The 24,352-nt window shown below is 39.2% G+C and overlaps 2 protein-coding genes across 5 annotated transcripts in view; one reads left to right on the plus strand and one right to left on the minus strand.

The window, feature by feature from the left end:
* LOC144493679 (trifunctional enzyme subunit alpha, mitochondrial-like) overlaps positions 1-14,361 on the plus strand; it is a 71,271-nt gene extending 56,910 nt beyond the window's left edge. The window contains exons 15-20 of the mRNA XM_078212982.1: positions 1,214-1,354; positions 6,225-6,293; positions 7,966-8,161; positions 9,524-9,638; positions 11,533-11,678; positions 13,828-14,361. Of these exons, the coding sequence (XP_078069108.1) occupies positions 1,214-1,354; positions 6,225-6,293; positions 7,966-8,161; positions 9,524-9,638; positions 11,533-11,678; positions 13,828-13,973 (813 nt within the window). The 3' untranslated portion in view covers positions 13,974-14,361. The remainder of the gene's footprint in view (positions 1-1,213; positions 1,355-6,224; positions 6,294-7,965; positions 8,162-9,523; positions 9,639-11,532; positions 11,679-13,827) is intronic.
* Positions 14,362-20,805: 6,444 nt separating this feature from the next.
* The window catches only part of gareml (GRB2 associated, regulator of MAPK1-like), a 169,905-nt gene continuing 166,358 nt past the window's right edge, over positions 20,806-24,352 (minus strand). For 3 of the 4 annotated variants that reach the window (XM_078212980.1, XM_078212979.1, XM_078212977.1), the window contains one exon: positions 20,812-22,911. In XM_078212980.1, coding sequence (XP_078069106.1) covers positions 21,897-22,911 — 1,015 coding nt within the window. In that variant the 3' untranslated portion in view covers positions 20,812-21,896. Of the gene's footprint in view, positions 22,912-24,352 lie in introns of all 4 variants that reach the window. The other variant, XM_078212978.1, reaches the window with a different exon arrangement.

The following is a 24,352-nucleotide window of genomic DNA, read 5'->3' on the forward strand; positions in this document are numbered from 1 at the left end:
AGCACAAGTTTCTTTGTATGTGCTCTGTCCTTAATCAAACAGTGCCCACCTGCATGCCATTAACAATACGCATTAAAAGTTTAAGACCACAAAATACAAACTATAACCATAAATTTGGAAATTATACATTTCTTATTCGCAGAAATTGGAGTTTAGCAGTTTTTAAACTAGCAATGTAATAAATTAAAAGCAAAGTACTGTGGATGCTGAAAATTTAAAATAAAACAAATTGCTGTCTCCTTGCCCTACCTAGTAAAAATCCCAGCAATTTGCTGTAGTTCAGGGAATAATCACCTTCAGTTGCAACACAGCAAATTCTGCCCAACCAGTCTATGTTGGCACTTGAGTGCCCATGGCAAGCAAATAGTTTATTTGCCCATCTACTTCCCATATTCCTTCAATCCCTTACTCTTTGTCCAGCTATCCAATCTCTTTTAAAATGTTGACAGTTTCGGTCTTCACCAATTATACTAGGAATGAATTCCACAGCTTCAACTGTGAACAAATTTTTCCCAACCTTTAGTTTAAATCTCTCTCATTTAAGCTAGTATTCATAGCCGCTTCTTGTTGCCTCAACTTGTAGAAATAGTTGCTTAATTGGCCTTCAATAAAGAAGATATTCTGCTGAATAGTAAAAATGAACATTTTGAACAATACTGGTATCATGAGGAGGAGTCAGCATTGTTTTATTAATAAATAATTGCAAAGTTATTCATGTTAGGCAACTTTGGAATTTCAGTGCCCGTGGAATAATTGATATATTTTCTCAGAGGCTTGAGAATTGGCTTGCAACTTTGTCAAACACCTTTTCAAAATCCAAGTGAACTACCCATACTAGATTAGATCACTTATGACATTAGTTAACTTACCAAAGATTGGGATTTTGAGACATTATTTATTAATAAAACCATGTTGACTACTCTCAATGATGCCAGTGCTTTCAAAATGTTCATTTTAATATGCAGCAGAATGTCTTCAAACATTTCTACATTATGGATATTAAGCTAACTGATCTGCAACAATCAGATTTGTGTCCTCAGATTTTTGAACCTTGGAACTATATTTGCCAAATTACTCATTAGCTTCTCCAATATTTATGGATCTCTGGATCATATTAATTGATGGAATATTTATCACATTTTGTGGTCAGTGTGCCCTTCGCGATCACTGTTTGGAGCTCGTTAATATTTTCCCTTTGTAATCTGATGTTTAGGTAATTGGAATGCATTATTTCTCACCTGTGGACAAGATGCAATTACTGGAAATCATCACCACAGATAAAACCTCCAAAGACACAACTGCGGCTGCTGTAGCAGTTGGTCTTAAGCAGGGAAAAGTCATCATTGTAGTGAAGGTAATTTACTCATAACTTTTTATATTGCACTTGTCTTGCATTAACATTTAATTCCTCTGGTCCTAAACTGTAGTTTATTCTCCAACATGTAAGAATTATTCCATATATGAATAAATCTGTCAAATTGCACTTTTTCTTTAAAGCACAAATCAGCCACAAAAGACACTTTATAAAATGATACTGATTTTGAAAATAAGAACTCTTTGTAGTCTTGTTTCCTCCCCATTATGTTATTATAGGTGGAGAACACGGTTTGAAAATTCACTTTGCCCATGGATATAATTTTTCTTATGCTTTTTTTCTGCTCAGCCACCATTTTGTTCCAGTGTTCCTGTCATCACCCTTTAGTTTAATGGGTGGATAGTATTTTAAATCTTTAGTGAGCACATAACTAAGTGAGACAGTGGTTGTTCGGTGGGGATGGGAGTGGAGAGACTTGATTTATAACATGAGGCACCAAATGATACGCCCTATCCTGTTTCCACCCATGGCGACGTTTAACTTTTTTCTATGATTGGTTTTTTGCTTGTACCATGCAACTGTCTTGTGAATTAGTTAACTGCTCATAGCATAAAGATTTAAAACTTTTTAAGCTTAGTTATGTGTGAACTTAAAGTAGTATGAGGATAGTATTAAAGGGCATCTTGACAAATGCATGAATAGAGGGATATGGTCCCCGGAAGGATAGGCGGTTTTTGTTCAGATGGGCCGAAGGGCCTCTTCTTGTGCTGTGATTCTCTTTGTTCTTTGTTCGATAATAGTTGCTCTTAACCTTTTGCCCACTTACATAGAATAATGTTCTCTTTGTGTTTCTGTTGTAAAGTTAAAGGTCCTGCGCGATATCAGTTTACATCTCACAATGAACTACATTTGCACTCTGAATGTTTTGTCTGCAGCAGTGTGTCAACATGAATACCAAACCTTTGAGCCATCAGTAAATGTTGGTGGGCATGTAGTCACCTTTGGCACAGTTGCAGTTTATATCCTAGGGTGGAGGACATTTTTTTCCTTGCCTTCGAATTCATTTCAGTCGTACTTCACTACTTGAACTTTGGTTCCCTTAGATGACATGGTGGTGATAATTCTCAAGGGGAGCAGGTTGTGCACTTCCCCTTGTTGGCGATGGTCATTGCCAGACACTTGTGTAACACTTGCCACTTATCAGCCCAAGCCTGAATGTTGTCTAGATCTTTCTGCATGTGGGCACAGGCTGCTTCATTTACTGAGGAGTTCCAGATGGTATTGAAAATTGTGCAATCATCAGCAAACAGCTCCACTTCTGACCTTTATAATGGAGGCTTTAAAAGAACTAAGTGGTGTATTTGACCATTAAAGAAACATAGAAACCCTACAGTGCAGAAGGAGGCCATTCGGCCCATCGAGTCTGCACCGACCACAATCCCACCCAGGCCCTACCCTCACATATATACCCGCTAATCCCTCTAACCTACGCATGTCAGGGGCAATTTTAACCTGGCCAATCAACCTAACCCGCACATCTTTGGACTGTGGGAGGAAACCGGAGCACCCGGAGGAAACCCACGCAGACACGAGGAGAATGTGCAAACTCCACACAGACAGTGACCCGAGCCGGGAATCGAACCCGGGACCCTGGAGCTGTGAAGCAGCAGTGCTAACCACTGTGCTACCGTGCCGCCCTTTGATAGAGTCAGCCACATTTAGAAGATTAGAAGATAGAGTCAGCCACATTTCTGTGGATCTGCAGTCACAAATAGAGTAAACTGGGTAAAGGTGGCAGGTTTCTTTCCTCAAAGGGCAACTTGAAGGGAAGCAATTAGGATTTCTTGACAGTCCAGTAAATTCATGGCCACCATTACTGATTTCGTTATTACAAATGTATTTAATTAACTGAATTTAAATTTTCCGACTGCCTTGGTGGGATTTTAATTTCCTTCTCCAGATTATTTGTCTACGCCTCTGGGTTACATAATCAATAACCCTTAGTCCTCCTTCCACTTGCAGCCTTGCCAACGTCCAGCACGTGTTCACCTTAATACCTGAGGTCTGTTTTTCAGCTGCCCTCTTCTGGCTCTTGGTCTCCTTTCTAAACTCTCACTGCTGTCCTGGGGGCTCCATCTAGTCATGATGTGGAGATGCCGGCGTTGGACTGGGGTAAACACAGTAAGAAGTTTAACAACACCAGGTTAAAGTCCAACAGGTTTATTTGGTAGCAAAAACCACACAAGCTTTCGGAGCTCTAAGCCCCTTCTTCAGGTGAGTGGGAATTCTGTTCACAAACAGAGCATATAAAGACACAGACTCAATTTACATGAATAATGGTTGGAATGCGAATACTTACAACTAATCAAGTCTTTAAGAAACTTAAAGTCTTTAAGAATCTGGGAGACAATACACATCTTTTTAGCCTGTCTTGATGCTCTCTCCACTCACATTGTTTTGTTTCTTAAAGACTTGATTAAGAACATAAGAACATAAGAAATAGGAGCAGGAGTAGGCCATCTAGCCCCTCGAGCCTGCCCCGCCATTCAATAAGATCATGGCTGTAAGTATTAGTTGTAAGTATTCGCATTCCAACCATTATTCATGTAAATTGAGTCTGTGTTTTTATATGCTCTGTTTGTGAACAGAATTCCCACTCACCTGAAGAAGGGGCTTAGAGCTCCGAAAGCTTGTGTGGCTTTTGCTACCAAATAAACCTGTTGGACTTTAACCTGGTGTTGTTAAACTTCTTACTGTGGCTCCATCTAGTGGCAGGTATTGGTGGGTGCCGGTAATCCTGGGACCTCAGCTGCTCCCTGCTCTGACCAACTTCTGCCACCAGGTGAAGCCTGGTCAATCCAAATATACTGTGCTGGAGAAGAATGTGATATTTTTAAACAAATTATATTGGATTATATATTTTATACTTGGTTTGTTTTTTGGTTTGCATGTTATTTCAGCTAGCAATGCAGAGTGCTGCAAATGTATGGTCTAGTATTTGAACACGAACATTGATTTTTCTGGGTGAGAAATGTCCAAAGGAATCAAGTCTGGCTTTAACATTGGCCCTGAACTTCTAAACACCACCACGCCCCTCCCACCTCACCCATTAGCGCAATGATTGCACAGCAGTTGCCCCATTGGGAAATTGCCCTACAGTCAGAACCATTTAATTCTCTGATTTGATTGCAGTCTTCAGATAATTCCAGTTGTCTTACAGGAAGTTACCCCGGAAAAGTCGGAAGAATTAGATACACTCCTAATTCCTGTGTGATTATAGTACTGACTGCTGCCCATTTCCCGACTTCCTTCAACCACTCCAAGCTGACCAATTGACTCTCCTTGATACGCAGCGTCCTCCCCCATCCTGCATCTCTTACCCAGTTACCTCTCACACTTACCTTTTCGCTGGCTTCTCAAAGTGGTTGGAACCTTTAAAATTACCTGCGATACGGCAGCTATTATTGCCTCTGTTGCACTCATCAGTGGGTCTGGGTGACTGTCTGCACTATTCTCACCCAGCCGAGTCGGATGAGAAAGTTGTCACTAAGTAACTAGGAGTGGAGCAGCAGTCCAACTTGATTGCCACTCCATGGAAGCCATGGCCCATAGATTCCTGTGGGAACTTATTCATTTAAAGTCTCAATTTTCAGGAACACAGCTACAACTTTAACTGAAGACATACAGTTCTCCTTAAATAGCAAATCTGCAGGTTACAGTTAACTAGTTTCACTACAAATGGCAAATGTGTATTTTTAGCCTTGTTGTATTTCCTCAAACTACCTCAAAGATTTGCATGGCACTTGACGCAGCATATTTTATTTATTAAGATATTACGAATGAGACCATCAATTTTTATGATCTTGGTAGAGACCAGTAACGTGATTATTTACTTTTCTGGGTTTTATTGGCACTTAGGTATTTACTTAGAAGCATGAAATAACAAGGTTCACGGTTTAAATTAAAATAATTTTACGAAATGAAAGTAAAAGAACATGAATATTCATATCTACACTATTTTAATTGGCCAATTACGTTAAGGATATTCTCTCTCACTCTCGCAATCTCTCATGAACACACTACTTTCTTCCTTCCTTCCAAATTTAAGTGGACTCTGTTGAAAGGAGATATTCTTTGCTCTGCAGTCAGATTGTTTTTTAAATTTAAAACTTTATTGAGACCAGAATGCCACACACAATCTACTTACCCCTACAATTTACTTCATGTTGACCCTACTATCCTATTGTTTATCTCCCAAACGGCTTGATCACTTACTGGAAACCAAGTGCCTGGAGAAACCGAGGTCTTAAAGGGACTAAAACTCCCAACATAAAATATGTAGGTTATGAAGCGGAGTCACACGGACTCAAAACGTTAACTCAGTTTTTCTCTCCGCATGTGTTTCTCCCCATAGACACTGCCAGACCTCCTGAATTTTTCCAGCATTTTGTTTTTATTTATATCATATCTAAAATAAAGGTTTTTTCTCAAGCACATGGGCCATCACAATGACTGAGGTAAAGTGACAAACTTACATTCATATAGTGCCTTATTACCTCTTACAGGACGCTAACGTGCGCTTTATATACAAATATTTGAAATGCAATTTCGGTTATATAGGCCAACATAGTATTTTTATGTGCCCAGCGAAGGTTACTCAAAATGGCAATAAGTTAATGATCAATTTTATTTTGGTGGTGATGGTTGGGGGAAATGCTGGCTGAGACATGAGGAGAATCTTTTCCCCCTCTTTTAGCATTTTATGGTTGGATCTTACCCTGAGTTTAAAGACTCTCCTGAAGAATAGGTTCCTGTTAGATGCGTGTTGAAGAATTTATTTCAAATTTGTTTGGACAAGAGCCTTTTGGTTATAACAGATTGGATTAAAAGATGATTTTATTTTCTTTAGGATGGCCCTGGTTTTTATACCACAAGATGTCTTGCACCTACATTGGCAGAAGCACTCAGAATCTTGCAGGTTTGTTCTGATTGTTTTAGGTTGAATTAAAAATGCTGCTCTCCATCAATCTTTTTTCTTAACATTTTTATTGAAAAATAGTTTTGCATGCAAGTTGAGCGTTTTATGAACATAATGAGAAGTTTTTAAAACAATTACTAACAAAATGCAGAATTGTCCTAAAAGTGTGAAGTATTTCTATTGTACTCCTTGTAAATTTACACTGCAGAAGAAACTTGTTCCGTTCAATCACAATAACAGTATGAATTCATTGTTATGGAGTTCTAATGGCTATAATTTGCCAAAGTAGGAATTGTACCAGAGGGAAATTTAAATGAAACCCAAGATAAAAATGTTCATCATTGAGTTTTGGTCCACAATGGTCATCAGTAAATCCCACATTGGCATCCATAATTTCTTTCTTCCAGTATTGTCTTCATTTCTGGCTAATTAGGTTTGGAAAACCTATCCAACATTGTAGAGTTTGTTCTAAAACGAGCTTTTGATCACTCTTCAGTGATCCCAAGTATCAGAATATGTCTCTGGAGTTCAGGCTTCTCTGGGCTGTGTCGCAATCTAAGTTTACAGATGTTGCCATGTGTACAGTGAACATCAAAACAGCTGGCACTGTCTCACTGCATGGTTCACATGCTTCCAATCAGGAAAGTCGGGATGGGAATTTGAGGACTATTTGCTCTCATTGAAATGTATGATATTTTATATTGGATACTGTTATAAATTGTAAACCGATGCATCTCTGTTTGATTAGTCACACGTTCTGTAGTGATGTCATCAGATACATTCGCGGGTTTTCCTCTTTTCCATCCTGGACTGTAAGCAAGCAACACCTATTTAATAAAGCTTAACTAACTGGTTCAGTAACCCACTGTGTGGCAACCTTTTCATCCTTTTATCTTGCTGTACAAGTGAGCTGACCACATTAATATATAACAGATACAAGCTTGAGATATAAACTTAATCATTCATGGAGTATTCAGCATAATGAAAAATGTAACTGACCTAAACTGACATCATGCTGCAAAAACAGTCTGAGGTTTAAAATACACATCCAAAGCTGCTTACCTTGAAAGCAAATTTAATTTGTACTTGGCAGTTTTTACCCACATTCACATGTTTTAAGACTAGTGGTGTATACACTGCTAGTGTATATGTAGTTCTGGTTTATGAAATTTGAAGTCTAGTCCATTGACATTCTTTCCACACTGCAGTGTTTTTGTATCTTTTGAACTGTGAATTGTAGCGACAAGTGAATAACTTTTTAGATGTCATGGTGTAATTGCTAATGCTCTTAAATATAGCAGCTTAATTTTGAGTAATATGGCAGTATCATGTAATTGCCCACAGAAGCCCAATGCACAATGCTTTAATAAAGTAATATTTTGTAGAGATAAGAAATCTAGGTTCTACAATTTTTTCTTGAGGGCTCTTTTAGCAGTGTTTGTGTTAATTTTACCATTGCCTATTAATCTTGAATTAAAGTAGGTGGGCCTAATCTCTTACTCCATTAAAATATTCAAGCTATACTGTTTATAATGAAATAATGCATATATTGTTTGAATTAAACTGACATTTCCTCTGAATCTTTTGAGGAATTTTAATTTTTAGGATTGAGGGAAATGGGCTTTTGAATATTGTAACTTGCATCTAAGATACCAATGACTTGCATTTCCAGGAACATGCTGATCCAAAGAAACTAGATTCAGTTACAACTAACTTTGGGTTTCCAGTGGGCACCGCCACGCTGATTGATGAAGTTGGTATTGACGTTGCAGCACATGTTGCAGAGGATTTGGGAAAAGCTTTTGGTGCCCGAATGGCTGGTGGAAGTGCTGAACTTTTAAAGGAGATGGTTGCAAAGGGATTTTTAGGCAAGTACAATTAGCTATGTTATAATAAACCTATAGACACAATATTGAGATCATTCTTACTGATGCAGCAATAACAATGAAGATGTTTCCAAATACTTATGGTCCCTTTTTCTAATTATTTCCTCACACTTGTTATATGGTATCTGTTATTACCTAGCTTTGTTGCAATACACAATCTGGTCCTAGAATTGCAAATTCAGTTCTTGTGATTGGTTGGTTATGTTTCACAATAAAATTAAGTTGGCCCAAAATTTATCAGCTGATTCCTTTTATAGCTAGTACTTCTTTCAAGTGTCCTTTGCTATTGCCTTCATAGCTGATTTAATTTTGCTGTTCTGATTTTAGAAAAGCAATCTGTTTTATGCATTAAATTCCTCTGGTGAAACCTGTCAACTTGTATTGTTGCAACTACCCAACCTTTGACATCTGAATTGATTGATAGCATCAGGTGAATGCAAGTCTTGCACATTTTTCCCCTTATCTGCTGCAGCACAATTCTATGCAATAATCCTTAAGTTGTCTTCTGGGTTCAATTTATTCTAATGCTCTGCTCGACTGGTGTAGAAAATTTGTTGCACTTTTTTTTTCAAGCATCACCTTGCAATGTTGCTCAATCCTACTTCTTTATATGAGTTGGGTCACTGTAGTTCACAGAATACCACCGTGCAGAAGAGAACGATTGAGTCCACACCGACGCATGAAATGTCCTGACCTGCCCACCTAATCCCACTTGCCAGTAATTGGCCCATAGTTGAGTACCATTCTGTGATTTGCATGATATTCTAGTCTATATCTCAATAGTTACGAGTGGTAAAGCATTTCATTGACTCAGCCTTCTGATCAAAACCTTCCTCTTTTTCTTGTTGTTACTTCCAGTGACATTCTATGGTCTCTGACCCTTTGTCCTCCGATGTTCTAAGAATGGGAACAATCTTTCACATTTTGCCAACGCTAAAATCCCCAGGTTTCACTCAACCCTTCACTGATTTCTCGGTGGCATTCCCACTCATCACGTTCCTGCTGACCACGTTGCTGCTGCTAATCCCAGCTCTGCAGGAACGTCTGGACACCATGCCCTCTCTGTTCCCCAATCCCCTCCCTCCATCCCTGACTCAGATTCCTCAGTGGACTTCCTCTCCTTTTGTAAAGAGTAGTTTGTGAGGTGATTTTAAATAGGTTGATGAAGTAGGTTCGGGGAAATTATTCACAAGTAAAAGACTTGTGAAATTTGTAATTGAAACAATTCAATGTTACTGTAGCAATTCGGAGTTATTTACTGTAGCAATTGAGAGTTTTAGGTCTCAGTTTCATATTTACCAGGATTAAAGTGATCAAATTCAGTTTTCATTCTTTCAATTTCAGGTCGTAAGGCAGGAAAAGGTTGCTACGTTTACCAACCAGGTGTGAAAGGCAAAACTTTGAATCCAGGGGCTAAGGAAATTCTAGACCGATTTCGACTGCCTGTTAACCTTGAGGTGTAAGTAAAATATTAAATATTTTGCAAATCCTTCGAATACAGCAGATCACATTTCATCTATATTCACTCAATTCCATTGTTCATGAAAACTTGGACCAACAAATGGTCGGTAATAAATAATCCTTTAACTTTTCTTTGTAGATTGCATTTGTACAACACTTTCATGTCCTCTGAATGTCCCCAAATTTATAACTGGATCAGTGGAGTGGCCTGTTCTGTCACATGTTAGGAGACTGTGGTTTAAAGAAATAAAGTGGCTTGCATTTAAATAGCAATTTTCATAATCAAAAGATTTCCCAAAACATGTTACAGCCATGAAGAATTTATTAAAGTGCTGGCATTGTCAGTGCAGCTGCATGGTTGCACATCCATGTAGCAATATGTAATGTACCACAGAGAACAAATAGACTGTGCACAAGCAACATTCCCTTTTTAAAATGCACATGTACGCATCCATACAGCAATCTTGTGGAGACTGTGCACTGCAACAAGCAGAAATTAGAGGGAACATTGGTCACTGTTGTAATATACAGCTTGACTCTCTACTTTCAATTCTTGCCTCTTCCGCAACCTCGATTTTCATTTCTTTACCATTGAAACCTTCAGCTGCCCTGGTCTAAGTTCAGGAATTCCCTCCCTAAAGCTCTCTGCTTCTCTTTGTTCTCCTTGTGGATGCTCTTTAAAATCTACCTCCTTGACCAAACGTTTGGTTATCTGCCCTAATAAACACTGGTGGGCTCTCAATTTTTTTTAATGCTAATGCCTCTGAGGTATGTGACATGTTTTATGATATTAAGGCGCTGTATAAATGCAAATGATTATTTTGGGCCATGCGGCAATGGACTTCGTTTAAGATCAACAAATTTCTTATTGAATATGTTTTTAAAATTTTGGTTAAATGCCAACACCAGTTAAATGTTCCCTTGTTTCGTGTTTGTGCATGTTTAAGCAGTTTTTAACCTTGGTAAACATGCAAGTAAGTAGGCATACTGCTTTTCTACTTTGCCGGTGGTGCAAATGGAGCAGTTTTTCACATTGATCTTGATCTTCCAAGCAACATTAATGATAAGATTGCTGCTGTGATTTAAAATTCCTTAGACTTGATGCTGCTCTGCTTTTCACCAGGGTCTTTCAAACTCAGCTTTCTTAGAAATGAGCAGCACAGCCTCCCTTGGGGAAGTCCGTTACACAGAAGTAGAATTGGGGGGAAAACAGAACGTGTCCTTTTTTTTTGTGGCATTAGTTCCTGTATGATCTGAATGTGTGTGACTGGGTGGGTGGCTGAGGTGGGTAGTGAGTAGGGTTTTGTGGGTATGGGAGGAGGTGGGTGAGTAGATGGTCAGGTCAGGAAGATAGTCGGATGGTTGGGGAAGTGTAGTTGAGTCGGGAAGAGTAGTTCGGTGGTCAGGGGTGTAATTGGCTTGGGTTAAGGGGGCTAAGTTATGTAGTTACCTAGGGATGTTATACTAGGCTTTAATTTATCTAATACTTCCTAGGTAGCTATCCAGGTAAGCATCGCGGAACTGTCCAAAATCTCCTATTCTAACTTAAAGTTGAACACATTCACAGAAGGTTACAGGAAGCAGGGAGTTCGTACTTCCACATAGATCAACACATCAGGATCTCCACAGGGTCCTCAGTCATACACCTGATTTCCAACAATCTGGAGACTGGAAGATATGGCTCAATATTTCTACATGTTCAGGCACTATGTGTATGTACACACATTCTTATGGAGAATAGAGAATTGTGGGCACGTAGAAATAGAATCTGCTGTGATATTGTAAAAATAATTATCCATAGCTTTCAGCATTTACATTTTGGATCAACTCTTTTTCCCTCTAACTTTCCTGTTACAGTTGAGAATTTACTAACTGATTTTCTCCCTTTCCAGTTCATCAGATGAAGATATTCAGTTGCGACTGGTGTCAAGATTTACAAATGAGGCAGTATTGTGCCTTCAAGAAGGAATATTAAGTGACCCAGTTGAGGGAGATATTGGTGCTGTTTTTGGCCTTGGATTCCCACCATGCCTTGGAGGTAAAGTAGTTGTAAAATTTGAAAGGATCTGCTCTGTATTAAGCATCTTTGTATCTCAGGATTTTGTGTATTTCCAGAATTGTGCAAGTCTATAATTTTTTTTAAAATGCTAAATATGGCCCATGGGGAGCATTTGATGCAAAGTGGATTGTAAGTTTGCCTTATTAGAAAATTCTGTGGAATTTTATCTGAGGTGTTATTTTCTGAAATAAAGTTTAAGATTGTTGAACACCATTTGTACAAAATTGAACGTTTCTATCAAAATTAAGCCTTTCTTCCCCGTTTGGTGTTTTATTTCTCATCAAATTCCAATTATGTTATTACTTTATTATTAGAAGCAATTATTTCTTGATTGATGTACATAGCTTGAGGTAGAGTTGTTAGTGAAGTAACAAATGCAAGAGACAAAATGTTCCATTAGTTAATGTCTTCCACTTAAAATCCAATAGTTGAACAAAGAGCTTTGTCTTGAACATCATTCCAGCAAAGCAATATCAAGTTAAATGGAGTTTGGGCCAAAAGGGAGTGAGGAATAGGAAAATTGAACCTTAATTGGGTGAAGTCCACTCACTCAACATGCACAGCAGCTTGTATCCTCACCTGCCAATAGTGTAGTGTGCCCATATCTTCCATTCATTCTGGGTGGGAAATGCTGGTAACGCGAGTGAAAATTTCCAGCATATATTTAAAAGATGGCTCATTAGTCTTTTTAAAGAAAGCATTCCTGTATGATATTTGTAAGTGAAGCAGTACTGACTTTCGGTTTATGTTTCCTATGACTATCTGGCAATCTTTGTGTGAGTATGGAATAGGAGAGGACAGATTGGGTATGGCAATGATGGCCTTGTGGTTGAATAAGTTCCTGCCTAGGCTGAAGTAAATCTGAGACGCTTGAATGAACCAAGCACCTGTTGAACTGTACATTTCAGCGGAATTCAAATTGAATTTGACTGTAGGAAGAGGAGGCAAAAAATGTTTTGATTTTCTTTGGGAGGAGAGGAAAGAATATGCTACATTTTTTCTTCTTCAGTTCCCTGCCCAAAGGCAGGCCTAGCCCACAGCACCAAGACCTCCACCATCTGCAGGGTAAGGAGGCAGATCCTGAATCTACCCCAGGTAGAATAAACAATTGAACCCTGTGCCCATTGGCCCCAATCTGATCCACACTGGCTGTCTAGCCAGCTGGCCCTCCAGGGAGTCTCAGTTGCTGTGGTAGCATACACATTTAGGTGTTATGAATACATGGATCACCAGGAATCTTCCTTCTTACCATCTGCTTTTGGCATGCATTGGAAGTTGATACTCAACCCGTTTAGCCATATTATGAACATGCCTTCCTTGGCCATCAAGTCCTGGAGTGGGATTTGAACTCTGAACTTCTGATCCAGAGGCAAGGGCACTACCCCTGCATCACAAGACCTCCCTCTACACAGTTAACCACAATTTAATTTAATAAATATACTCCCTCCCAAAGCAAAGTTTTAAAAAATAGATCCAAGTTCTGCTGGGACTGTGGACTTTAACTGGTCCTGGAGTTTACGTTTAGCTGCATGAGAAATTTTACAGTCTACTTTATGGCAGCTGTTCTGACTCGGTGATTTTTTTTTAATACATGGGATGTGGACTTTGCTGGCTGGGCTAGCATTTATTGTCCTTGAACTAAATGGGTTCTTATTTCAGAGGGAAGTTAAGAGTCAACCTCATTACTTTGGATCTGGAGTCACATGTAGGCCAGACTACCTAAGGATGGCAGATTTCCTTCCCTAAAGGACATTAGTGAACCAATTGGGTTTTACAACAATCTACAATGGTTAGAAATAGACTTTTATTTCCAGATTTTTATTGAATTCAGATTTCACCATCTGCCATGGTGGGATTCAAACCCAGGTTCCCAAATCATTGCCCAGAGTCTCTGGATTACTAGTCCAGTGGCAATACCACTACCCCACCAAATCAGAATGTGTTTGAATGAATCGTGCACAGATAGTCTGAATAATTATTTCACACAAGTGAATGTGATCTGAAAATATTAGCATTACAGTAGCCAAATATTTACAATATATAAAATAGGAATTGGGTGTTGCAGTATTATACACAGTAATTTGTTCAGAATGAGATTAATTTTCTATTATGGTTTCATCCACTTTAGGACCATTCAAATTTTTGGATGCCTATGGAGCAAACAAACTTGTTGATAAAATGAAAAAATTTGAAAGTGTTTATGGCAGTGAGTTCACACCTTGTCAGATGTTGCTGGACTATGCCAAGGACACAAGCAAGAAATTCGGTCACTAAGATGAAGTTTGTGCCGATCTACATAACAGAATTCATCCAATAACAATGTACATAATTGCTGCTTGTGACCATTTTTAAAAGGTTGCAATCACATTTCTTGTATACATGAGGTTTTATCTAAATGTTGATTTCTTTGACATTAAATGATATACAGTCTGAATAAACCTGTTAATATTTGATACTTTGGCCAATCAGCTTTGATTAGTGCCTTTAATTGCAACTTTTCAGCAGCACTCCTGCCTAAAGTACTATTTCAATACTGTTCAATTTTGCTCTTAATATATTTGTAAATTTATTTCCAGCAATTTTTTTTGTGAACAAATTTGTCTACTCGAGGGTAGCAATAAGCCATTCCAATGCAATGTTATAAATATTTTAAAAATTATAATGCTCTCTCCCTTACTTAGCAGCATGAGGCTGGTGTGGTGCTTATCGTGTTTTTGAAAACATTGTGGGTTGGAAATGTGGCAAAGTGGAAAATTTGTTTATCAGCTAATGAACATTGAAATTTGGCAGTCAGTGCCATTGAATTTAAAATGTGAACATAAAAGTAATTTTAAAATGACTTGACTAGAAAGAAACCATTCTTACATTTCCAAAGCCATTGTCCATCCTGAGGTTATATATGCTCTGCATTATCTAACTCTATGATCAGCTAAAGACAGTCCAAGCACTAGTTGGCAAATATAACACTATCTAATTGGCTTTTTATTGCTATCTTATAAATGAATACCAATTGTAAAACTTTTTGTTGATTAGACAATTAGGAAACTTCCCACAGTTAATCATTGCTTTGTGTGATACAAGTCATATGAGCATTATCTTGAATGTTACAGTTTAGCCTCTGATGGGACATGGGGAAAATAGCATTAGCTACTGTTTCTATTCCGATTTGAAATACACCAACCCTTGCTGGAAGTTACATGGCAGGTGATGCTGCCATGTTTGAATAGTCAGCCGATGTGTAAGATAGGCTGAAGATTTGTGTAGGGTGGTCTGTTGTTTGAGATGCCAACATAGGCATCGATGCCCTTGACTGGTTGTAACAATTTTTTTAAGGGACTAGATCCAGTCTCTAGACCAGGTAGTCTGATCACATTGCTTTTAAATCTTCTGGGGAATCATTTACTTCAGAGTAGCCTTGGTAAAATTCCTGAAAAGCTAAAATACATGTAGTAAAATACACAATCACTATGACCGTAATCATTTTGTAATTTTTCTGTCCAATATTAATGGGGAAAGATTGTCTAAATACCTTAATTGTCGCTGTGGCCTTTGTGTCAAGTGCTGACAAATTTAATCTGTAAAATATGTTTATGGGATGTTTTCAGTTAGTCTAAATGACAAAAGAAAACAAGTAAGGAATTATGGCTGAAATAGATTGAAGGGATTCACATTAGTTTAGTTGGGTTTAGAGTTATGCAACTTTGGTGACTACTATTGTTACATTGGCCTTATTGCAGTGGCCATGGTGCTCTTTATGGCATTCATATTTTGACATCTTCCAAAGAATCCCCACAATGCAAAAGGAGGCCATTCGGCCCATCGAGCCTGCAACCACAACCCAAGCCCCATTTCTTTCCTCCCCAAACCCCATGTATTTATCCTGCTAGTCCCCCTGACGGGGCAATTTAGTATGGCCAATCAATCGCACCTGCACATTTTTTGGAGTTTGGGAAGAAACCAGAGCACTGGGGAAACCCACGCAGATGCAAACTCCACCCAGACAAGTCACCCAAGGCCAGAATGGCACAGAGGTAGCACTGACTGCCCATAAAGTTGAGTAATGTTGGACCGCTACTCGTTGATGCATTATGCATACAAGTTTGGTTTTGGAATAATACACATTAAAGAAACAGGGAAAATTGATTTTAAAAGGACCAGAATAGCAAGTCAATCTGACATTTTAAAGCCTCATCTGTGAGTATCCAGCAGATGGTGCTCATTTCATACTTTATTCAACAATCCATTCTGCAAGCTATGGCAACATTTGATAACTTTAAATGTTTAAGAGTTTCTAAAGCATTTGAAACCCCATTTCTTCAGGTTAAATAATTACTGATCTTGGTATTGCCAGATTTCTAAATAGCGTGGACCTTATGTGAAGTTTATAACTAATCAGAAAACCTAACTTGATTTTTGAACATGAAGCACTGACTCACACCTATTTCTCCTTGACATAACACAATTAATCACAGGTAAAGTTCATTAAGAATGGCATTCATTTAGAATGTAGAAGTATATTTTCAAACTGTTCAGGGTACCTCAACACAGTTAAAGAGCACTCTTCTGTTTGGGAACTGAACTGGACTAGCCATGTAATTACTGTGGCTACCAGAACAGGTCAGAGACTAGGGATCTTGTTGCAAGTAACTCAACACCTGACGCCCCAAAACCTGTCCACCATCTACAAGGCACAAGACAGCTCCAACAACACTTGAAGCTCAACATCATCCAGGACAGAGCAACTGGCTTGATTGCTACCCCTCCCACAAACATTCACATGCTCCACCACTGACAAACAGTGGCAGCCTTGTGTACCATCTAAAAGATACACTGCAGGAACTTACCAAGGTTTCTTCAGCAGCACTTTCCAAACCCATGACTATCATCTAGAAGGACAAGAGCTGCAGACACATGGGCACACTTCCATCTGGAGGTTCTGCTCCAAGTCCCTCACTATCCTGACTTGGAATATATCTTCAATGTTTCTATGCCATTCCTTCACTGTCAAAATCATAGGATTCCTACAGTGCAGAAGGATGTCACTTGGTCCATCAAGTCTCCACAAACAACAGCCCCCCCCAGGTCCTATCCCTGTAGCCCCACGTATTTACCCCACTAATACTAAGGGGCAATTTAGCATAGCCAATCCACCTAACCCCCACATCTTTGGACTGTGGGAGGAAACCGGAGCACCCAGCGGAAACCCACACAGACGGGAAGAACGTGCAAACTCCACAGGGGCAGTCACCCAAGGTCAGAATTGAACTCCGGTCTCTGGCGCTGTGAGGCAGTGGTGCTAACCAGTTAAAATCCTGGAACTCCCTCTCTAGCAGCACTGTAGGTGTACCAATGCCTCAGGGACTGCAGCAGTTCAAGAAGGCAGCTCACCACCACCTTATGAAAAGCAACTAGGGCTGGGCAAGAAATGTTGGCCTAGCCAGCGATAACCACATCCTGTACGATTCAAAAAAAAACATGCTCCACCTGACTTTATAGCACTATGATTTTAAAATTTGAACAATCTATTATAAATTTATTTGCTTTTATTAGTGTTTGATCAGGGAGATCCCACCTTCTCACCACTACCCCAATTAAGTGCACAAACCACAGCCAATTGAAACCCTTAAATGGGCAATTAATGCCCATTTAAGGGCCTCAACCTTGGTATTCACCAGTAGTGGGTGAGAGATGGAGCATGCTGGGAGCATGCAAGCTTCTCGAGGGTGTCTGTCATTCAAATACACTTTATGCCTGATTGAGGAAGCTGTCATCAGGAAAGGGGGATCTTAACCAACTCACCCTTCATACCTATGTAATTTGCTTTGCTGAGATATGAAACCCCAGTTTTGGTTTTAACTACAATCACTCTCAAATCATATTACAATCAATCTTTCCTGCTGTCTCCTTCACTACAACAATTAATTAATCTTGTCTTACTGCACAGAACTAAATTTAAAACAGCCTGCTTCTTAACTGATTCCTTGACATACTGATCTAGAGAACTATCTTGAATGAATTCCGTGAACTTGTCTCCCCCACAAATTCTGCAAATTCAGTTCCGCCGGTCTAAGTGAATATTAAAATACCCCATGATGATTGAATTACCCTCATTAACTCTCTAATTTTCTGAGCAATACCCTGCCCAACACTACAACCATTATTCATTAAACTACTCACTTTACTGTTTTCCGCCCTTTGCTGTTTCTTAGCATCACTCAAACTGATTCTACATCTTGACTTTGAAGCTAACATTTCTTTTTATGTCTTTATCCAATCCTTTATTCTCAGGGAAACCCCTCATCCTTTTTCATTTTGCGTCATTTAAAGGTCAAGTATTCTGGAACATTCAATTTGAAATCCTTGTAACTCCAGTAAGAAGTCTCACAACACCAGGTTAAAGTTAAAGTGGACTTTAACCTGGTGTTGTGAAACTTCTAACTGTGCCTACCCCAGTCCAACGTCGGCATCTCCACGTCCTGGCTCTGAGTAACTCTAGTTCTCCATAATGACTCTAAAGTCAAAGCCATTAATTTTTATCTGTGCATATGATTCATCTATTTTGTTGCAAATGTTTCAGGCTTTCAAGTATAATGGCTGTTGGCTCTTTTTTATTTCTGTAGTTTCCAGACAGCACCCTAGTCACTTTGTTGAGTTCTCTGTCCTTTCCTGACCTGCTCTGCTGATAATTACCCAAACTGCTACTGTGCTCTACTTCCTCAACATTTCTCTTGCTTTTGAATTTACCTTTTCCTGAATCCTCCTACCCCCGTTCAATAGATTAAAGCCCTGTCGACCGCGTTAGTTATTCCATTCACCAGGGCACTGCTCCCAGGCCAGGTTAGGTAGAACCTATCCCAAAGAAACTGCTCCCTCTTTCCTCCCCAAACTGGTCTCAATGAATCAATACCTCTTTCTCCCACCACACACTTTCAACCACATGTTTAACCTTCAAATATGTTTGTCCTCAAGTGGATTTGCATGTGGCTCAGTAACAACTCGAGAGGTTTTTACCTGTGAGGGTCTGCATTTTGTGACCCAGGTTCTTTAACATTTCTGGTTCCAATTTGGACTACCACAAGTTCTTCACCTCCCGCCTCCCTAATCCTGCTCTGAGACAGAAACACAGCTTTCAAAATTGCTATTCATAGCAGCAGAGAACAGTATATAACTCCTAGATTATACTGTCCCTACCACTACTGTGTTTCTTTTTACTGCCCCCATCTAAAAGGCCTCCTGTACCATGGTGCCATGATCAGTTTGTTCATCCGGTCTGCAGACTTTGCCCCCATCCACACAAGCAGCAAGAACTTAGTATCCATTGGATAAGGATAAAGGCCAAAACTTCTTGAGTTGTGTACCTGGGTCCCCTTAGCTGCCTTACTCGCAGTCACGTCTTTCTGTCCCTGACCACAAACCAGACCTGTACCACTTCTTAAACTAAGGGATGTGACTGCCTTCAAGTAAACCATCCCTTCTCTGGTGCCTTGCAATGTCTTCACCTTGGACTCCAGCTCAATAACTCTGAACTGATGTTCTTGAGGCGCAGACATTCATGGCTGATGTGGTTGTCTGGGATCACAATACTTTCAACAACTCCATATGCTACTCACACATAAGGGTTATGCATCATCATGACTGTTTTGTTCTTGTTTGTAATTGATAGAAGTTATTGCTAATTTTCTTTCCATACATGTTAACTATATTCTGAAATAAACTTTGTTTGATAAAAGCTCCCTAGTGGGTCATTTGAATCATACTTGAGGTGAAACATATCATGCTTATCCTAGCCAAATTCAAGGTGCAAAACGTATGATCCAGGCGGGCTCCATAAAACACTTTGGAGTTTCTGACCTGAATTATAACATTTTCTAGAATCATTCTATATTTTTTAATTTCTTAACTAATTACTTGATATAGTTTATGTTATATATGCAATATTTACCTTTAACTTATTCTCACCACCGCTCCACTTGCTAGGATGCCACTGTCATTTTCATTTTCTACTGTGCCGCTCTCAGACGGAGCTGCTCAATGCCTCTTTTCCTTTTTCAAACTCTTGCTGCTCAGTGTTCCTGCTCTTTTCAGTCAGCTGCTTGGTTCCTCTCTGTTCCATATTCAAACTTTTAAATAAAGTTTGAAAGGACTCCGATTGATATGAAGTTTTTACAATCTCTGTTTGTTCCTGGCTAATGAAGCAAGAGACGGTCAGTGGCTGATGAAGTCATAGCAGTGGCCTCCTGCCTCATGCAAATTAGGTGCCCTCCCACTGACCCCACGTCTCAAAGATGGTTTGTGTTCCTCTGGAGTCACAATGGATTTGCCTTGAACGCAGATCAGACTGCTCGGGGTGGCAGGCTCCCTTTTCTGAAGATCATTAGTGAACCAGTTGGGATTAATCACAATCCAGATGTTTTGGTGGTTACTTTCCTGATGCTAGACTACAGATTTATAGATTCATTGAATTTAGCTTCACAGCTTGCAATGGTGGGATTTGAACCAAATTCTCTGGGGTGCGAGTCCAATACCAGAACATTAGGATATCGTATTTTGAGTTACTTCTGAAGCAACAGATAACAGGGCTGTCTATGCAGAAAATATATTAATCCATTCCCTCAAGCTATGACACTAGTTTCCTAGCAAGTGTACAGTAAAGTTTATTTATTAGTGCCACAAATAGGTTTACATTAACAATGCAGTGAAGTTGTGAAAATCCCTTAGTCGCCACACTCCAGCGCCTGTTCAGGTGCACTGGAGGAGAATTTAGCATAGCCAATGCTCCCAAACCAGCATGTCTTTCAGATTGTGGTAGGACACCTGAACACCTGGAGGAAACCCAGGCAGACACGGGGAGAACGAGCAGGCTCCGAGCAGCCAGTGACCCAAGCCGGGAATCGAACCGGGTCCCTGGTGTTGTGGGGCAGCAGTACTAACCACTTTGCAACCATGCCACCCCACTGAAATGAAAGGTTGTAAGACAGCCAACACTGATTCACCGATGGGGAAAACTGAACTCAAGTGTATACGTTTCTGCTTGAAGAACAAATTCTATTCCATGCAAACTGAAAGGTTCAAACACTAAAATCATACATGGATGCTTTTTGTTTTTGTGTTCTATTCTCTGTATTGATTTGTATAGATTAAATTATGCATAAACCTGGGCATTTCAGTACAATTATAGTATTATCAACTTTCATTGTTAAAAAAGAAAATTATATCAACATGAACATCTACATTGAGAAGAGGTGCTTGTCCATAAATATACATACACAGATATTTTCCAAAAATTAGTTGAAAAAACCACAGCCATTAAACTGTATAATTTAGAGTTGTCTTCCACAAATAACAGACTATACAGTTTTTAAGACAGTAGTGATTAGTACAGTACATTTTTAGATCAAATTACTGACTAAAACAATGCGCTAAATTATAGGCATATGCAGTGCACTATGGATAAAGGGCAACTGTATATTTCCTCACAGATGTGTACTTAATGTTTCCTCCTGGTTGTCACGATAACCACATGCCGCACAAGAATTATTTTACTATCTATTATCATTTTCCTGGGCTTCTTATTTTTGTTGGGGGGGGGGGTGGAAGTACAGGAAAATTATATGGGTAATAAAGAAATTTAAATGGAGTTCCACAGCTTTATTAGTACAGCAAGTGTTAGGAAGGGTTTATCCATCATTAATCTAATTCAACCTCAGTAACACAAATAGTAGCAATAAATTGTTTAAAAGCTGAAGCGATGGAAATTGCATTTCCACTTTTCACTGTGGTGGCACCTTAAACATTCATGAAAACATTTTGAGTTTGACTTAACAGACAACAATCACATAACCTGAAGTCTATCCTAATTCCAATAAGGCTGTATTTGATTACAGTTCAAAAGTAATTTAACTCTTCAACTCAAATTTCTTCCTACAAACTTCAATGTATTGTGCAGTTAATATTTTCTCTAATGGGGCAAAAGAAAAGATAGCATTTTTAAAATGTGCAATGATAGCAACAAAGGATATTATATATTTTGATAAAACCTATCCTTCACACTAACCTACATGAATGGTATTTTTTTTAATGGCAAAACAAGTTCTGAGATATTTTAAACATCCATTGCAAAGAGAGCTCTTCCAATTATCATACGGTTCTATCAGTTAGAGTTTAACCTTAATCCACTTTACCAGACAAAGAATCAGGTTAAATCTTAGGTCTCCATCCTTTAATAAACTGCATGATCTTTTTCACTTGCAGTTTTGTCAGTTTAAAATCATCAGATAGGATTTCCTCAGTCAATTGAACGAAAATGTTTCCATCAATTCGCTCACGGACAAAGAACGTCAACACATCTTCTGATAGTCCTATGAACCGTAGGCATTTGGAAACTTCCTCCACAGAAAGGGTAGAAAGGTCAGATGGTGGGTGCCAGTACAAACCACTACCATTTAATTTGGACATATTTGGGGTATTAGATAAAGGGAGGGAAACGGGTATCTCTGTATTGCTTCTCGATGACACCGGAGGGACCTCTATAACTCCTTGAGTGAGATAGACCCTTGTGACCCCACCTTCGGCACCTCTTACGATCGTAGGAGAAAGAGAAGCTGTGCTTCTGATGATGATGTTGTCTGAATCACAGACTTTGGGCGGCCGTGGTGGTGGGACTGGACAAGATATGCTCTCAGTCTGTTTGTACAATGAATCCTGCACACAGTTCCTAAACTCCTGATTGTACCTTAAGTCTCCAGAATTGCTGACCGAACCTGGATCAGGAGAAGTGCTACGGCTGACCGTAGGATCAAAATGGTCCGATGTGGTGGGTGGAGACTTGTGATGATCAGAAGATTCCAACCAATCTGTGGCTGACGGACTAGATGAGTAACTAGGATTGGCAAAAGGGTTTAATGCCCCAAATGGAGCAAACCGTTTCTGAGAGCTTGGTGGTTTCAGCCGAGGGCAACTGTAGTAACTCTTGAGCACTGCACCTCCTGATAGTTGGGGTGTAGATCGCCCACTGATCACATTCTGAACACTGTCTGAATACGCCCATGGATCCGACCAGGAGGTCTGCACGTTCTGGATATTAGATGAAATATTCCCTGATATTGGACGATTGGAAGAATCTGTAGCCTTGCAGTCTCCCCACGTACATGGGTAACAGTAGAGGGAATACGCGTCTGGAGATGGCGAACAGCTGCCACTGCGAGTTCCAGAACTGGAAACAGGAGGAAATAAATGAAGAGTTTATTAGAGACGTGACATGTCAATGTGGATTAATCCTCTATCATTACCAGACTGAGTGAAGTGATCTCTTCAACGGAACTATCACCACAAACCACGAGGAAGGAGCTCAACAAATAGTGGGCAAAGTTAGTAGATTTTAGGTAGGTAAATTCAATTCAAATTGTGAAGATTCTGGGAGAAAATTCAATTCCTCCAATTTCATTCGCTTAAATATTGAGCCCAATTATGAATTGGTCAATATAACTGGTAGTGTTGTGTTCTCATTCACAAGTTATCTCATCCTCACCACAAATTGTTGGGCAATTTACACATTAATAATGACGTGCACCGTCCACACATTGTTATTTCTTCAACAAATCTCAGCCCAATATTTAAAGCATAAAACCCAAAGATAGGAATTCTGGACAATATTAATCGTGCCAATTAATTTTATTGACTGATATGAAGCATTGAGATTTCATTGACTTTTTTAATCCCAAACTCTCTCAGTGCATATTTATATATTTAGAAGATGTCCAGTCCATCAAAATTAAACTTTTTTCTATTTGAATTGTTACCAGAACATTCAGGATTCACTTAAAAATTGTCAGATTTTGTTATGCCATTTTCAACAATTGTTGAGCATTAAAGTTTAAAGTTTATTTATTAGTTTCACAAGTAGGCTTACATTAACACTACAATGAAGTTCCTGTGAAAATCCCCTCGTCGCCACACTCCGGCGCCTCTTCAGGTACACTGAGGGAGAATTCAGCATGGCCAATGCACCTAACCAGCATGCATTACACAGGCATATTAAAAAACTTATTGACCATTATACCAGTTCTGTTGCTCGAGTGCTGTGAGGGAAGCATCAAAGGTTCATTATTACAGATGCACATGATTGGCTCATTTTTTTGTTATATTTACCAACAATCACATCCAAGACAATTTTTTATTTCATTTTTTTCCCAACAGAGGAATCTTGACCCCCTAATATAATGCAAGGAAAGTCTGTTATTTGGATCTACTCTCTCAATAACTGACTATAGCAACGTAATACTCCATCTGTGTGAACGAAATAACTTGTCATTGTAAATGTGTCAGAATTTGTGAACTAGGCAACAGCTGCCAAATGCCCCTTCCGAAGTGGTGGGAAGCAGGCATTAAAATTGGGAAATAACCCTCTATATCCCTAGTACTGAAAATTCTGACAGTAATTGTCAAAGATTCAAATGTCCATAGGCAGCTAGAAAAATTGCCTGTCGTACTAAAGCACTTAAAGAAATAATTAAGGTACATAACAGGAAGCACAAATGCAGAAAAGACAAGTCATAAGCATTCCAAAATTGAATTTGCAATATTGAGGGAAGCCCATTTGTCATGAAATTGGCCGTTCATGTTCGCATCATCTGACCTTAATGCACTTTACATTA

This window comes from Mustelus asterias, chromosome 5, assembly GCF_964213995.1.
Source record: "Mustelus asterias chromosome 5, sMusAst1.hap1.1, whole genome shotgun sequence".
In the NCBI taxonomy this organism is placed as follows: Eukaryota; Metazoa; Chordata; class Chondrichthyes; order Carcharhiniformes; family Triakidae; genus Mustelus; species Mustelus asterias.